The 15,810-nt window shown below is 34.2% G+C and overlaps 1 protein-coding gene across 7 annotated transcripts in view; it reads left to right on the top strand.

The window, feature by feature from the left end:
• LOC130899090 (rho GTPase-activating protein 100F) overlaps positions 1–15,810 on the top strand; it is a 78,758-nt gene that overhangs the window by 28,843 nt on the left and 34,105 nt on the right. For 6 of the 7 annotated variants that reach the window (XM_057808835.1, XM_057808838.1, XM_057808834.1 and 3 more), the window contains 4 exons: positions 947–1,030; positions 3,153–3,410; positions 8,304–8,545; positions 15,323–15,661. In XM_057808835.1, the coding sequence (XP_057664818.1) occupies positions 947–1,030; positions 3,153–3,410; positions 8,304–8,545; positions 15,323–15,661 (923 nt within the window). Of the gene's footprint in view, positions 1–946; positions 1,031–3,152; positions 3,411–7,967; positions 8,175–8,303; positions 8,546–15,322; positions 15,662–15,810 lie in introns of those variants that run through there. The other variant, XM_057808839.1, reaches the window with a different exon arrangement.

The following is a 15,810-nucleotide window of genomic DNA, read 5'->3' as shown; positions in this document are numbered from 1 at the left end:
ACGGCATTACATTATACAGGATAGTTCATGAATAATGAATCTCGAAAAGAGATGTTGCTGCCATTAAATTTAACTATACAAGGTGTTCCAGGACTTGATACGAAAAATTTGGGAGGAAGAAAATTTTCTCGTACGATCTTCTGTTTCTGAGATATAGGCATTTAAATTCGCGAAATTAGAACAATTAACCATCCGTAACTTTTAAAGGGACAACCTGTATAATCTAAAGATGGCAAAAATGAATTTTTCAATCGATTTTTTAACAAAAAGGTACTCTTTGTTTAACATAAAATTTATGGTTTAGGAGATGTATAGATTTTTAGATCGTTGTACAAGTCAAGTAAACCGTTCGCCATAAAGAGACATTCTAAAGAAAATTATCATAAAATGTAATTATTTATTAAAAATATTTACAGGAGGTATTGAAACATTTCTAATTGAAATTCATACTGTCCACGCATACCTTGAAATAGTCATTTTTTAGGAGATATCTTAAAAGCTTGGTATATGCAGCACCGGTAAACACAAGGAACAAAATGGCGATAGAATAATAGTTTTTTTTTGGTTTTTATTTGATAAAATGAAAGAACACTCTGTATAATAACTTTGAAGTGAATTCAGTTCAGTTTAAACTCTACGTACCTGTGTTACAACATGGTTAGCAATCCTTAGTTGTTTCGACATTGTTTGAAGAGCTTTAAGCTCGTTAGTGATTTATAACTTGGTTCAGTCGAGATAAAGCTTTCGTTCAATAAATAAATTTAATGTTGGTTCGCTCGATATAATGACGAGAGATCCTTTAGCGAAATTTACGTGATACAAAGAGAATTCATCGGTCACTTGATGAGTAAAACCTCAAATACTTTAACGCGTCCTCATAATTAATCAATTCAATGTTAATTCACTAATTTGTAAGTAAATTTACGTTGTTTGTTATTTTTTACAGGTGTCGGGTATTAGCAGTGAAATTTTTAAGCAGATAGAAACTGTAGAAAATGATCATGATGCTTCGACGGCTGCTGCTTTGGATGTAAGTGACTAACAATAAAAACAGTTAAACGAGTATAAGATTTATGTAAAATTTTGTAATATTACATCAGTTTTCGTTAAAGGAAATCCGGAAGTTAAGAAAACTTAATTTTCTACAATCCCTATCGAAATATTCATTTTTTTTTGAGTTTTCTTTCATCCAGCGTGGGTGGTCATCCAACAAATGTCGAAAATTTCGTGGAAATTAACCCCTAAATTTGTTTTTGTACTTCCATTGGGGATATAATATTTAGAATTTTAATTTTTTCACATTTTCTCTATCTAATAGAAGTTTAAACTTGATTACAATGCATTGAATTTAACATAATAAAAATTTTAACCTCTTTGATTAGTATTGTTCAATAATTTTGCGTTAATTTAGATAAATCTATAATAAATACATTAAATCGCGAATAGTATGATAGCTATGAACAGAATACCAATAAAATTACCATTTATGTTTTTTTTTAATGATACAAAACTTCAATTAGGCTCCAACCATTACCTTTCAACTATTATAATCATCATAAATGAAAAAATATTGAATATATACGTTTAAACAGATTGAATATGCGATAATTCGATAGATTTTTTTAATATACACTAGCGTGTACCAAAGTTTTTGCCCACCCTATAGTGAAAACAATACGATCGATTTTGATATTTATATTTTTAATTAATCGTTTTTTATTATTTCGGTGCTAATTTTTGGCAAAAATCGCAACAAATAATCGTGGTCTATTTGGTTCGATAATATTTTCGAAAATATCTCCTTTCCTTTTAGGGCCCTTTTATTATCGGCTTTTTGTACTGTCAATTCTTCTTTTAGTTGTTGCAAGTCCGGTTTTTCAACTGCATCGACTATACCTTAATTTAAGAAATTATTTCCACTCACTTTTTTTGAAATTCTATAAAAAGATTGCGATATAAAATAAGCGACTACATCTACAATTGTCACTCCGAAACGATAAAATGTAGTTTAAAATACAGAGATCTGTAAATAACGCATCGATACCGCGTTGCCAAGTGTACTGATTTATACTAGTTTGCGATATAATCAGTTAATCTCTCTTTTTTCAAATACCTAATCACACCTATAATTATACTATAACTATTGATATTATTCCAAAAAAAAACAGTAGCATCAACGATTAACAATTTCATTCTGCACTCGCAGCCGAATTTAGGACCAATTGATTGAATTTTCAATACGAAGATGCTCCCAAAAGTATCTGGCCCAACAAAGAAAGCACTGTGCAATTTGTCTTACAACAACTCGATTGGATTAAGGTCGGGCGATTATGACGACGAAATCTTTACTTTCAGTACATTCTTTATTCCCAATTCTTCCAAATACTCTTTGCACAGCCTCGAAGTATGCTTGGGATCGTTGTCGTGCTGTACTGCTGTCCAGAACGTACTAAATTCTCCTTCATTTTTTTGATTGTCCTCGTTCTTCAAAATCACTTCAATTTTTACAGACCTCCAGTAGCCCTTCCTCCAAAATATCTCCTAACCATCATCAAGCCTCCGCTGTTCTTTACAGTCGTCATTAAACATGGATACGTTCTTTCTTTGACCTGCGCACAAACACTCTTTCCTCAAACTTAAAAACTTCAACTCATCACTCCATAAAACTCTCTCTCAATCACCTGTAGAAGTACTGAAAGGCATATCTGTACATTCATTGATCTGAGCTGCTATCTCTGGACCCGTGAGTCGTCGATCAAGTTTACTGATCAATACAATACGTTCATCTTCGGCGAATTTTTTCCACGTACTACGAGCTATGGAACGGTTAGTTTTACCTAGACTTGCGATTCATGGACTAGCTCCAACCTATAATTTCTTGGTTTTACCTATTTTAAAACTTACAAGTACGACAATTCACAAAAAGGTGTCTTGGTCCAAAAAGTATGAGCCTCAGCATGGCTTTGCCTTTCAAAGGGACTAAACTACAATCATAAACACCAAAGAAATAATTAACAGTTGAATAATAATAAACAAATCAGCCGGGTACTTGTTGTACGAAAGATGAATTTGTTAAAGTTAAAGTTATTTTGAAATTTAATGGATGAATTATGAAGTACACTTGTGTGTATTTAGAAAACACTGTTTTTCAGCACGTGGAAAGACGCGGTGAGATGATAGTTCGCATCTTGGAAGCACGTCACCTTAGCAGAACAGCCAACGATGCCGTGAAACGGTTTACGGCCATGCAGGATGCTAAACACACGGTCCAGTTTGTGGAGATAGTGAAGAGGCCCGGTCAAACGCTGGGATTATATATCAGAGAAGGTAACGGAATTGATAGAAGCGATGGAGTTTTCATATCGAGGATAGCTTTGGAATCGGCAGTGTATAACAGTGGATGTTTGAAGGTGAGTCGACTAATTGGTTCTCTACTAGTGAAATTTGATAATGATGATTGATTTGCCAAGGTGTGACCATGAACTTAATTATTCGAAGATTCAATTGTGCAGCAACTCAGTGATGCATTTTAAGTAGATTTCTTTCAGAAGCAAAAACTAGATGAACTGTCAAGGCCGCTTCACAAGATGCAATACAACGTGCAATGTAATGCAAGATGTAATATTTCTTGATCAAAAGCATGCGCAAATGAAGTTCATCTGATTGGTTCATGCAAGATCTTGACATTATCGGTTTTGTGCCGTTTTTATTGCATATAAGTTGCAATCTAGTTACATTTGGCATGACAGATCAGCTGGTATTAGGTAAAATTTGAGGTTAGGAATTTGTTTACTTTTACTGTTTACAGAAATTTGCATGCAAATTCTTGCTCGTTGTATTGCATTATATCAAGCGGTCTTTATCGGTTCGATGCCGTTTTTATATCGTGCAAGTTGCAGTTCTAGGGAGAAATCTAGTTACTTTCGGTTTAACAATCAATCAAATGTCAGTTTCATATCAGATGACTATCGCGAAACTAATCAATTCGACCTAATCGAATCGAATCTAACCTTATTTCGATTTTTTTCTTGCTTGCCTCACCAAACGACGCCACTGCTTATCGCAGACCGTCTCTGGCAGGAATATTTCGAAGAAATTGTGTACATACGCCTTCCGACAGCTTTAGCCGATAGATATACATTTATGTTTACGATGTTTTCATGTTTGATGTTGGTTGGCCAAAAATTACTGATTGTTTTGTTTTCTTTCAGATTATTTTGTATTGCATTCCATATGCTGTGCCACGTACTGAACATTTTAGATTTAATTTCACGTTTTATGTGTTGAAAAAAAACTTTGCAAATCGCAATTTTGCCCGTCCGGCTTCAAAAGCGAGGCAGCAGCAGATATTATTGCCATTTATTCACTTTTTTCTTGATCATTTCACTTAAACTCGTTATTTTCATTTTTAAACCGTTCTCAAAATATTAAATAAAATTTGACGTTATAAATTTGTTTGATTTACCAATGGAATTTTTGTCAGCCAAGACGCAGTGGCGAGAAACTTGCACTTTCTTAAGCTGCCTTCAGAAGTTGTTTGGCAAAATAAAAGAAACGTTCTGCATTAAAATATATTGATACTAAGCGGAGGTAGCTCTATTTTTGACTCGATATTATATATGCATTTTACAATTTCTAAAAATAAATCGTTCAACGATCATTTTTAATAAAAATTTCGTCAAAAAAAAACCGCCATGTAAATAAAAAACTTAATGGAATTCACCCTATTGTTGTTAATGGTTCGTAGTCAAAATCATTCTTGGGGTATAGTCACGAACAATGCCGTGTTGTTTTTTTGTTATATTTTGATATATTGCCCTAATAAGTTTTGATAAAGGTCGAGCATTATTGTAGATTCTTTCAGATACAAATTTCGGTTTTTAAAAAACTCGCTTTAACGATTTTATATACTTTAATGTGATTATAATGTCTAGACCAGATTTTATCAAAAGAAAATTCATGTTTTGTATTCATTTGGAAAGTATCATTATGGTTTTTCATTATACGAGCGCAGTCCGATAAGTATTCACCCTCAGAGTATCAGTATCGCAAGAGCGTGCAGCACATTATGAAAAAGTTGAGACGTTAAGACCACTATTAGAGTTATGTTTGAGCTATCAGACTAAAAAAAAACACTTTACTGAACAATTGATTGTCAATTTTGTTTAGTACTCATCGAACCGCCCTAATATAAAACGGTGGATTCGAAATAGATTCGAACAGAGATCACACCTTCCCGACACGTGTCCAATCCCACCCCTACATGATTCCGATCATGAAATCGTTTAACGGCTGCAGGACGCGTGTCGGTTGGAATTTGTAATTATGTCTGGTGTAAAACCGAAAGAACTTTTTGAAGTAAAGAGGAAGTATCCAGTACTGTGTGACCAGACAATCGAGCAGTACCGTACAGTCAACTACAAAGACATAATCTAGAAAGAAGTTGCTATGGAATTGAATTTCTCCGATTTTCTTCACGTTCCTGTTCTAAAACAAAGTCCCAACATGACTTAATCAGAGTTGCTGGAATTTTGAGCACAGAATTTCTAATTGAATCCAGATTGGCGAATGTATCGAGCTGGAGCTGGAAATCGGAAAAAAAAACGGAACATTTGTGTTCACCGATCCGTTCTTTGGAGCAAAATCAGACCGCAGACCGCAAAATACCACAACAAATGAACCTCTTGTTTAGGTAAAAGTACGAAATAAATGAATAAAAAACCGAATCGATTTTACCATGGACGAATTTGATGCCAACGATCTAACGTCACAGATGTGGAAATTGCCCTCTAACCTCCATAGCCCTCCAAGTGGTATTTACACCCAATTTCATTGGGTTTCCTTTTATTTTCAATGACTTTGGGCGTGGATTAAACCAACAGCAGTGTGAGGATCAACTCGCTTCGACTTTTGGTGATGAAGCACCATCTTGAACCACTGTGTTTAATTGATTTTCCGAATACAGAATCGACTGTTGTGTCAGAAAACATCGATGCTGTGCGTAAACTGTCATACAGTGAGTTTGAGGCATACTTGGGCATTAGTTCCATTCGCATATTTACAATATTGCATGAACATTTGGCTGTCAAAAGGTTTGTTCGCGTTGGGTATTGCATAATTTGATAATCGCTCCACAGAAAGCTCGTGTCGATTGATGCAAAGAAATGCTGAAAAAAATTCAATCGCGGTGCTTCGAAGGACGTCTATAAGATCATCATGGATCTATGCATATGGATCCTAACAAAATAGTAATCGACTATATGGGTCTTTCAAGACGAGCCGAATCCAACAAAAGTTGTTCGCGTTCGAAGCATTTTGAAGCATGTTTCATTAGAGCAACGTAAAACGGTAAATTCTGAATGATTTGTTTGTCAAAGAAATCAGGGAAACCAATAGCAAAAGATGAACCATTCTATACCATATTTCACACATCACTTCTAACGAAATGTTTTTGAACAGCACGTAAAGTGTATTGATATCAAATATATATAATACCCTTATCACAAAACCGAGTGAAATAGCAGAAACATTAGCCTAGTGATTAAAAGTACGATCCGACATTTATACAAAATACAAGAAAGAAAAGTTAATAGATTTGACCGAAACTGTAATAAATCCCATCAATTACCCTTTCAACAAAACAGAAATTTACGAAGCTCTGAGATTACAAAAAGAGACAGCTCCTGGTCCAGACCAAATACCTGTAATATTCCAACAAAAACTCTCAATCACCACCAAAAAATAAACATTTCGGTTAATAAAATCTTCCCTTCAAGTCGGCGCGAAGCCGTGATAATTTCACTTTTGAAACCCGAAAAAACTAGAACCAAACCACACTCATATCGACCAATATCTTCAACTAACTTTCTATGCAAAGTCATGGAAAAAACGATCGATCGTAGACTACTCTGGGTACTAGAATAGAATAATTTATTAATACCAGAACAAAGTGGATTTTGCCAACACAGATGCACAACCGATAATCTGATAGATCTCGAATCTGAAATAAGCGAAGGATTGGCCAACAAACAAGAACGCATAATCTCAAAATTACATCACTGTGGCCTAAGAGGAAACATTTTTCTTACCGATACTTCCAAGTAAGAATGTATACAAACCTCTCTGCTAAAAATATACAGAAGAATGGAATTCCACAAGGATCTACATGAGTTCTTTCTTTATGATCTCCGTTAGTCAAAGGAAGATTGTACGCCGATGATCTGATACTGTTTGCAAAAAGTAAAAACTTGACTACTACTCAAACACATATACAAACTGTACTAGACGGAATAAGTAACTGGTTTAACACTAGCGGATTGAAATTCTCTGAATCAAAAACAGAGTGTATTAACTTTTCCAGAAAATACATACAAGAAATGCCCGTATTAATCTCGAAAGGTAAAAATTTAGAATTTGTGGAAAGTATTAAGTTTCTGGGCATCACCTTACATGGAAACAAAACATTAGCAAAACCAACAATAGCCAGCCATTCATGCATCATGTGAGACACTGCAAAGTACTGCACACCGATTGAAAGCCTTCACTGTCTCACCGGAGTATCGTCCCTCCGACTCCGAAGAATTCAACTAAGTATGAACTAAGCAACATCAGTCCTGTCAATTAAAAATAATCCTGTTATTAAAAAAATTAACACAGATCGCTTTAAACACCTATTCCTTTCTTTTAAAGAATTCGCCAATACGCAAACACCCCAGCTCTTGAATTACCGGGTTTCTTTCCAGCCAACGTAAATATCTCCCCTTCTTGGACAATCCCTATTGCCACTATCAACGTCAACATGATTTGCTTTAAAATAGAAAAAAATAACACACCATGAGTTCAATACAAACCACTCAACATTTTCCCAAACACTTTATCCACCAATCCAAGGCAAACGTATCAATTATTTGGATCCCTTTATACAAAGGCATCCCAGGAAACGGAGAAGAAGACAAATGTGTCAAAACTGTCAAAAGTACAAAAACAAAAGACTAACAACTTTCCAAACACCAAAATTTCTACTTCTACTGACATGTCGCTAATAACCTTTATTGTTGATGCGACAATAAATTAAAAAAAAATAAATCAAAATGATTTCCTAACCATGATTTCGTATATACGATGAAATTACTTTTTTTTAATGAGGAACGCGAGTCCAATGATCAAATAATCTTGTTAGTATTAGATACCATAAATTTGCTTCTAAATAAATTCGAAACTTTCTCTTTTCTTTTCCAAAAAAATCAAATTTCATCAACGATTTTCTGTTAATGTAATTCCAATACCTGAATTTTTACTTTCAGGTTGGAGACGAAATTTTAGCCGTAAATTTGGTCGACGTGACGAGGATGAGTTTAGACGACGTCGTCATAATAATGTCAATACCAAGACGACTGGTTTTAGCAACGAGACAACGAAAAGCAAGCAAAGGGGGACAGAGTTCGCCGAATGTTCAGCCCCGAGTGGAGCACAAACCCCCTCCCGTAGTCGTTATTAAAAGAGAATTGAGAGACGACGAGACTGATGACGGGGATCTCGATCACAGGTACTCCCATTTTTTCTCTGTCAGAAAATTTCACGCAGAATCTCTATTCTAAAAACATATATCAAGTTATAAAATAAAAAAAAGAGAAATAAAAGTCAATATATTATACGAAAATCAACCGAACTTTAGTTTCAAACTTAGACGACGTAATTTTCAACATTAAACTTAATTTTAAGCCATCTCTTAAGTTTGGTGTACGTGCCCTTCATATAAAACACAGTTCGTAAAAGTTAGAAGCAGAATTCTCCAAACATTAACATAAGTTTTTTATTGGTAAAAGAAGAAGAAAACTTTACAAACCACGAAGCAACAGATAGATAAATATTTATTTATCCATCAAACATCAAAATGATAGTTTTCCACGCGGAAATATAAAAGGGAAAATGTCGCTAAATCAATTTTGATTTGCTCGAAAAACGTCCTTAAGAAACTGGGCTATAACGGACGATAAACAAGCATAGAGATAATTCCACAGTAATTCCAGGTTTTAAAGGGATGAAGAAGCTGAAATATCGTGTTAAACTTGTTTGAAAAAACATATTTATGATGGATATAAGAGGGTAATAAACTACCAATTATCTCAATATTATACAGTGTAAAACTGCACAAAATATAGAGTCCATTAGTCCAGTGAACAACGGTAAAAATATGGTATCACCTCAGAATTCCATCAAGACCCATGGGGATTTGCGTGAAATTCTAGAATTAAGTTCTATTTACCCTTCACTTCAAAATCTACCCTTAGCCAATATGTGCGAATTACTGTAGGGTATGGAAACCTAACCCCTTATTGTCAAAATTCAATTTAAAGCATTCAGAAAGTTAAAAAAAAAAAACATTTGTTGTACTTAGCGCCACCTTGAGACATTTTTTTTTGTATCTTCTTTAAATTTCCAAGAAAAAAATACTGTTTCTACCACGTGAACATGAACTGCGTAGAACAAGGTCGTACCTTTTCAATTAAACTCAAAATCGGTTGGCTAAAAAGGGCCATGCCTCGGTCCAACACGCTCCCTCGCAAAGTCGTCAGCTGATTCTTTTGTTTTCGTAAGTTCTGTTCAGTTTTCAACTTGAAATCCACCTGTGCGTTTTGCTAACTCATTATTGGGTAGCAAATTTTGGAATAATAGTAATAATAGTTTGTTTTTTATACAATTCTTCAAGTGCGACGAATCCTCAAGTGCTAGTGATGAGGAAGATCATGTTAGTGAAGTATGTGAAGAAGAAGTGGCTCCATATTTATCGTCAGACAACTATATTAGAATAATTTCAAAAATTTTTTACGAACGAAATTATGAGTGTTATCTTCATGCACACTAACGAAGAAGCAATTCGACAAATAATTCCTATCAAGAGTACTACCGAGATGTACGCTTTTATTGAGATTTTGATTCTGATGGGCGCTAATGATGACACCAAAATGGACTATCGCGATCTTTGGTCTTGATTATATACTCGATACATCTGCCACTCTGTATAAAAATTTGATGACAAAGTTGGATCCTAGCAATATATCTCAAATAGGTTTAGTACCAAGAAAAAAGATTTCTATAATCAAAGATTTGATCTAAGGTTTATATTCATACTAATTTTGCCGGAAATTTAAAAATATCTCGAGTAATTTTAAATGCTCGAAGCTAGTTGTCGCATCAAATTGTGAATGAAACAAAAGTTTTATGCAAAATACTTTTATTTTGCTAACATTTCAAATTCAAATGTTGTTTCCCAAGAAAATATAAATATCTGAAATTATGTAACAACCAAGTCCGACCACCTAAATTTCACAATTAAATGGTTTATATAAGATATAAGTAGATGGAATATTGTAACACAGGATGATAATTATAATTTTTATTTTGTTTTTGACATTTTATAACTATATCCACAAATAAAAAATTTTCCTTCACACTTTAGCAAGATTAGGACAGGAGATGTTGGCGTGTTTAAAAAATGTTTCTGTTTGTACATGGTATATACAATGGTATATAAAAAACTGATTTTATAACCATGGATAATTAATGATTACCGTTGTCTTTCTTGCAGCTTTTTCTATATTTAACATATGCCATATTCATCACAACATCGTAGTCTTTATATTGTAGAATTTTTCCCTTAAAAATTTTATTAATAATACCTATGTAATGAAAGATGCATATGTTGAAACTAATATTTACAAACATATTTACATAATCCTTATTATCTGAACAAAATATTGAGAAAATGGCGGTCAAATCCTCCAAACGAAATATTTGTTTCTTTATGCCTAACGAATTGATTAACTGGGGCAATCTTTCGAAGATTTTATCAGAAAAACTTTTAAAAATATCACAGAATTTTGCTGAAGGCGCACATAAAATATTTTTTTATGTTCCCTAGAATATATTAATGAATTTGCCTTAATTAATTCGTTTGACAGTATTATATTTTTGCACAAGTGACATAATACTTACAAGGTTCTTCAACAAGGGCTTGAAATAATCGCTTCCTTGTATACACCTTAACAGGTTTTTTGTTCCCTCTATTGGGCTGTTACCAGTAAAGGTGCTGATAGAGGAACTAGTCCTTGCAATTGATTCTAAAAAATTTCTCAATTAATCTCAATAGAAAAAGGAAATCAGTAAGCAAAAATAAACAATTGGACAACTACTTTATAGAAAATATTCAATGACATTTATCTTTCACCTAAATTATTATTGATTAATCCTTTTAGTTATTAATATGAAGTAAAAACATGAAGCCTATTCCCCAGATGTTAAACACATCAATCCATTTCTCTTTGTTTTCAAATAACTACCTGCTTATAACTGCCATAAAGTCATGTCTATACCCAAAATGTACAATGATTCGAACAATTTAGCATCTTGATTACATGACTAGAAGAATTAACTGGCAGATTTTTGTGGAAATAATATAGTACAATTCATACCTACATATCAGCCTTTTTGGAGTTGAAAATGAAGATGGTTGCTTCTGTATTCAAAAAATATCATTTTCACCTTTTTCGTAACCTACAAACGAAAATGGCAATTCTTTTCCTCTGCATAACTTTTCACTAGGATTCATAAGAGCTTTATTGTCACAGTAAATATAAGTACTTACTAGGTAAATGTAGAGTTGGCAGTGAAAGTTTTTTTAACCTGCTATTGTGGTTTCTACAAATTGATTCAAAATGAATATCACATATTCTATGTGATGTTCTATCTGCTATTATTAACTTGGAGTTATTTATTCTTTGCAACCAAATTCTGTAAACGTCTTTATTTGTACGAATTGAATGTCTATAAAAAAGTAAAATCAGAATAAAATCATTCAACATATTTAACCATTCAACAAATTGATTTCCTAAATACAAATTAATGAAGTTAGGAAGAAAGGAGTTATTCTCGTATAGATATAAACTTGATTTCAATTTCAATTTAAATATTTTCATGTTGATAAATAGTAAATATGACTCTCACCTTATCGCTTGCTTATTCATGCATCCTGGTACACAGCAGGCCTTTACTCGTTTACTCATATTGAGTAAGTAAACGCAATTCGTAACAAATAATAACTTTCAAATGAACAAAAATGCTAATAGCTAATAAACAAACAATATAAAACACCTTTGCATGATTGCAACTTAGTTTCAGAATCCAGATTGACAAACATTCAAAAATAAAAACACCAAAAAGTAAGCTTTTAGATGTAAACCATAGATGGCGTTGAAAATCGTCCTGAACTTCTCCTATTCCAGTGCACACGCCCTGTTAGTAGCTATGGAGAATTGGCCGGTAAATCAACGCGTGTTCGCCGTAACGGCTTACATTGAAACGAAGTCGTTATTACGGTCCAAAAACGATTTCGGGTTGAGTTTAATAACCCAAGACGTGGTCGCATTCCATCGCGGAACATTATTTTGCAATGGTTTAAGAAGTGGAAAGCGGATGGAACTGTCTGCGATAAGTTTGCTGTTTCTTTCCGTTCTGCAGGGGCTCTAAACTTATCAGATCGTACAGTGCATGATGATCTCAAGTTTCATCCGTGTAAAATACAGATTGTGCATAAATTATCCCCACAAGATGCATCTAACAGACTTGCATTTTGTAGGGAATTCGTAAGATTGTTGGGCGAAGGAGGAGATCTGATGGATAATTTAATTATGTCGGATGAAGCTCGGGTTTTGTTAATAAACAAAACTTTCGATATTGGTGTACAGAACAATCAATGCAGTTGCGTGAGAAACGTTTACATGCTGAAAAAATTACGGTTTGGTGCGGTATTGCAACCCTTGGGATTATTGGACCGTGTTTTTTTGAAGAGAACAATCGAACTGTAACCGTTACCTCGGAGCGATATTTGCAAATGCTACAAACATTTCTTACTGCCGAATTAAGTAGATTGAGAGTTGAAAATCACGAAATATGGTTTCAACAGAATGGGGCAACTAGTCATACCTCTAGAATAGTTATGCAGTTTTTAAGGAATAAGTTTCCTGGGAGATTAATTTCCCGAAATGGAGACCTTGCATGGCCAGCACGTTCTCCTGACATAACGGCTCCAGATTGTTTCTTATGTGCTTACTTAAAGTCTAAAGTGTATCTAAACAAGCTTCGCACACTGGATGAGCTAAAGAACAACATAACTGAGGAGATAAGAAGAATTGATGGAAGCCTTCGAGGCGCAGTTATGAACCACGTCCGAGAAAATATTGAAAAATGTATTTGAGTTTAATGGTGGACATTTAAAATCTGTATTCAATGAGATTTTTACTTCTTTTACAACAAAATTTCTAATCACTACAGTGTAGCGAAAAACTGCCGGACCCTGTACAAAGTCCCGTAAACGATTTGTTCGACTTATGATTTGATGATAAAGACATATACGAAGAGCGCAGAAAAACCGACAAATTTGCCCCAATTCGCAATGTTTTCGAAAAGTTAAGCGCATTGCTTTTCGATTTTATTGTTCCGGGATCAAATGTTGCCCGATGCCCGTTCAAAGTCTTCATGAAAGAGAAGCCAGGCAAAGACGTAATTCTCATTAGAATGTTGGCAGATTGTGTAAAAAGATATGTTTTGCGAATGAGGTATATGGTGGAAAATCTGAAGACACTACATCCGCGTCAAGAGGTCCAACAGCGATTGTAAAGAGATTAATAGAACCACTAAAAAATACAGGGCGCAACTTGACCACTGACCGGTTTTATGCATCTGTCAAATTAGCAGAAGACTTGTACCAAAATTTTGGCATTACACTTGTAGACACCATACAGAAAAACCGAAAACGAATCCCAGGGGAGTTAAAATTAACCAAAAAACGCAAACTAAATTCAAAAGTTTTTGCGTTTACTGATCCTGCATCAAGGCAACCACCCGTTACAATTAGTATCAAACATCCTTTGTGAAAAACCAAAAAAGGTGCTTATTTTTTATCTACTCAACATTCCGACGCAAAAATCAATGCTGATAATTGATATTGCGTCATTGAACGCCTACACATTGTTTATTGGAAGCATACCAACTTGGTATAACAACAAAACAAATTGGAGGCTAATCTACTTAGAAAAACAAGGACTAAGCCTTGTAAAACCATTAGTTGAGCAAATATCAGAAGATATAAATGGAATTCCTACGTACATAATTGGGAATGGAGCCAATACTTGGTAAAAAGTTGCGAAATCGTTCTGAACAACATTCGAATGCAGCTCCAGAGGCAGGAACCACCAAAAAAAAAAAAAAATTCAAAAAACTACAATAATTTGTAGCAAATGTAAACGTTTTTCTTGTGGGATTCATTCCCAAAAGTCTCACGTAAAAAATTGTAATTGAAATGTTCTTCAATTTGTTTAGAAGTATGTATTTATCATTGAAATGAAAATTATCTTTTCTAATTGTATTTCTTTTCCAATAAATACTTTTCATTCGACGTTTTTGTTATTTACACATAATATTTTACTACTTCATACAATCTATAAAAAGCGGTAGTACACACTAAATAGTTGGTGGCACTTTTTATCCTACCTTGGTACAACATGAAGCACACTTTTTGCTTTTTTAAGTCTTTTCTATCTACTGTTAAAATTTCAAGCAAATCGATGCGTCTTGGTGGAAATCTGAGGTAAAAACCTTTGTTCACTGGACTATATAATAATCTAGTGAACGTCAGTTTTATTTTAAATAAAAAAAGAATCTTAGTAACCAAAAAAGGGTCGAAACTCCTCTCTTTTCGAGTTACTTTTTATTTTTAAAACTGTTAGGACATAAAAAGGAAACTAAATGTGGGTTGACGAGAATTTTCATACATATTGAATACACAAGAGAGTGCTGGAAAGAATGATCTAATAATTCGTAAAATAATCCACGAGTCTAAGAGGTGACAAGTGCACGAGATACTAGACATATTAGACTTTTCAAAAAGTGCGGTACGGCGCAAAATATCTCCAAAATTTGAACATGAGAAAACTGTGCATAAAATGAGAACCGCGTTTGCTCACAATGGAACAAAAATAACATCGTGAGGATGTTTCTATCGAGTGGTTTGCCAGGAAGACAGCTTGAGAGAAAGCGAATTACTATTCGGATTAGAGATTTTCCTACTTAACAAACGTTCTAACCAAGACAACGAAAATAAACGACGAGGAAACAACCGCTACGACGAGGTTGCATAGGATCTAAACCTCCAAAACGAGAAGACCAATTATGGTAGAATATCCTGGTGGAAAAAACAAATAATAGGCTTTCATTGTCACTCATTATAATCAATAGAATCGGAAGTAGTTTTAAAAATTTTTTGCAGAGATTCTATTCGTCAGAGGCACACGGGCGACGGTAGAGAAATGTCAGAATCGAGATCCAGATTGGGATTGGGTCTTTCGTCGTTAGATTCGCGACATTCGACGCAACAGTCGGTAGATTCAAACGGTTTGGATTTGTTTTATAACAGCCGACCGCCCGACGCTAATTGGGGCTATCAACCACCTCCTCCTGTCATTACTGAACAACCTAAATCGAATATGCAACATTTTCAACCGTACGAAAGGAGTTATCCTAATACGCTGGAGAGTCTTGCAGAAAAAGTACACTCGTTCGGTATGAGCAGAAGAATGTCGGCGGGAGGACAACCTATCGGCACAAGGTAATTACATTATTAAAAATTTGATCAGTTACTATTCGTTTTTTATAATCCATTTCGAGTAACTGCGGTAAATGACTGTCTCTAACGTTCAACATCATTAGAACATTTAATATAATATTTACGTAACTTTTCTTCGGTTTTTTTCAATT

This window comes from Diorhabda carinulata, chromosome 10 (genome assembly GCF_026250575.1).
Source record: "Diorhabda carinulata isolate Delta chromosome 10, icDioCari1.1, whole genome shotgun sequence".
In the NCBI taxonomy this organism is placed as follows: Eukaryota; Metazoa; Arthropoda; class Insecta; order Coleoptera; family Chrysomelidae; genus Diorhabda; species Diorhabda carinulata.
The sequence above is the reverse complement of the archived record's forward strand: the minus strand, read 5'-3'. Positions and strand labels throughout refer to the sequence as shown.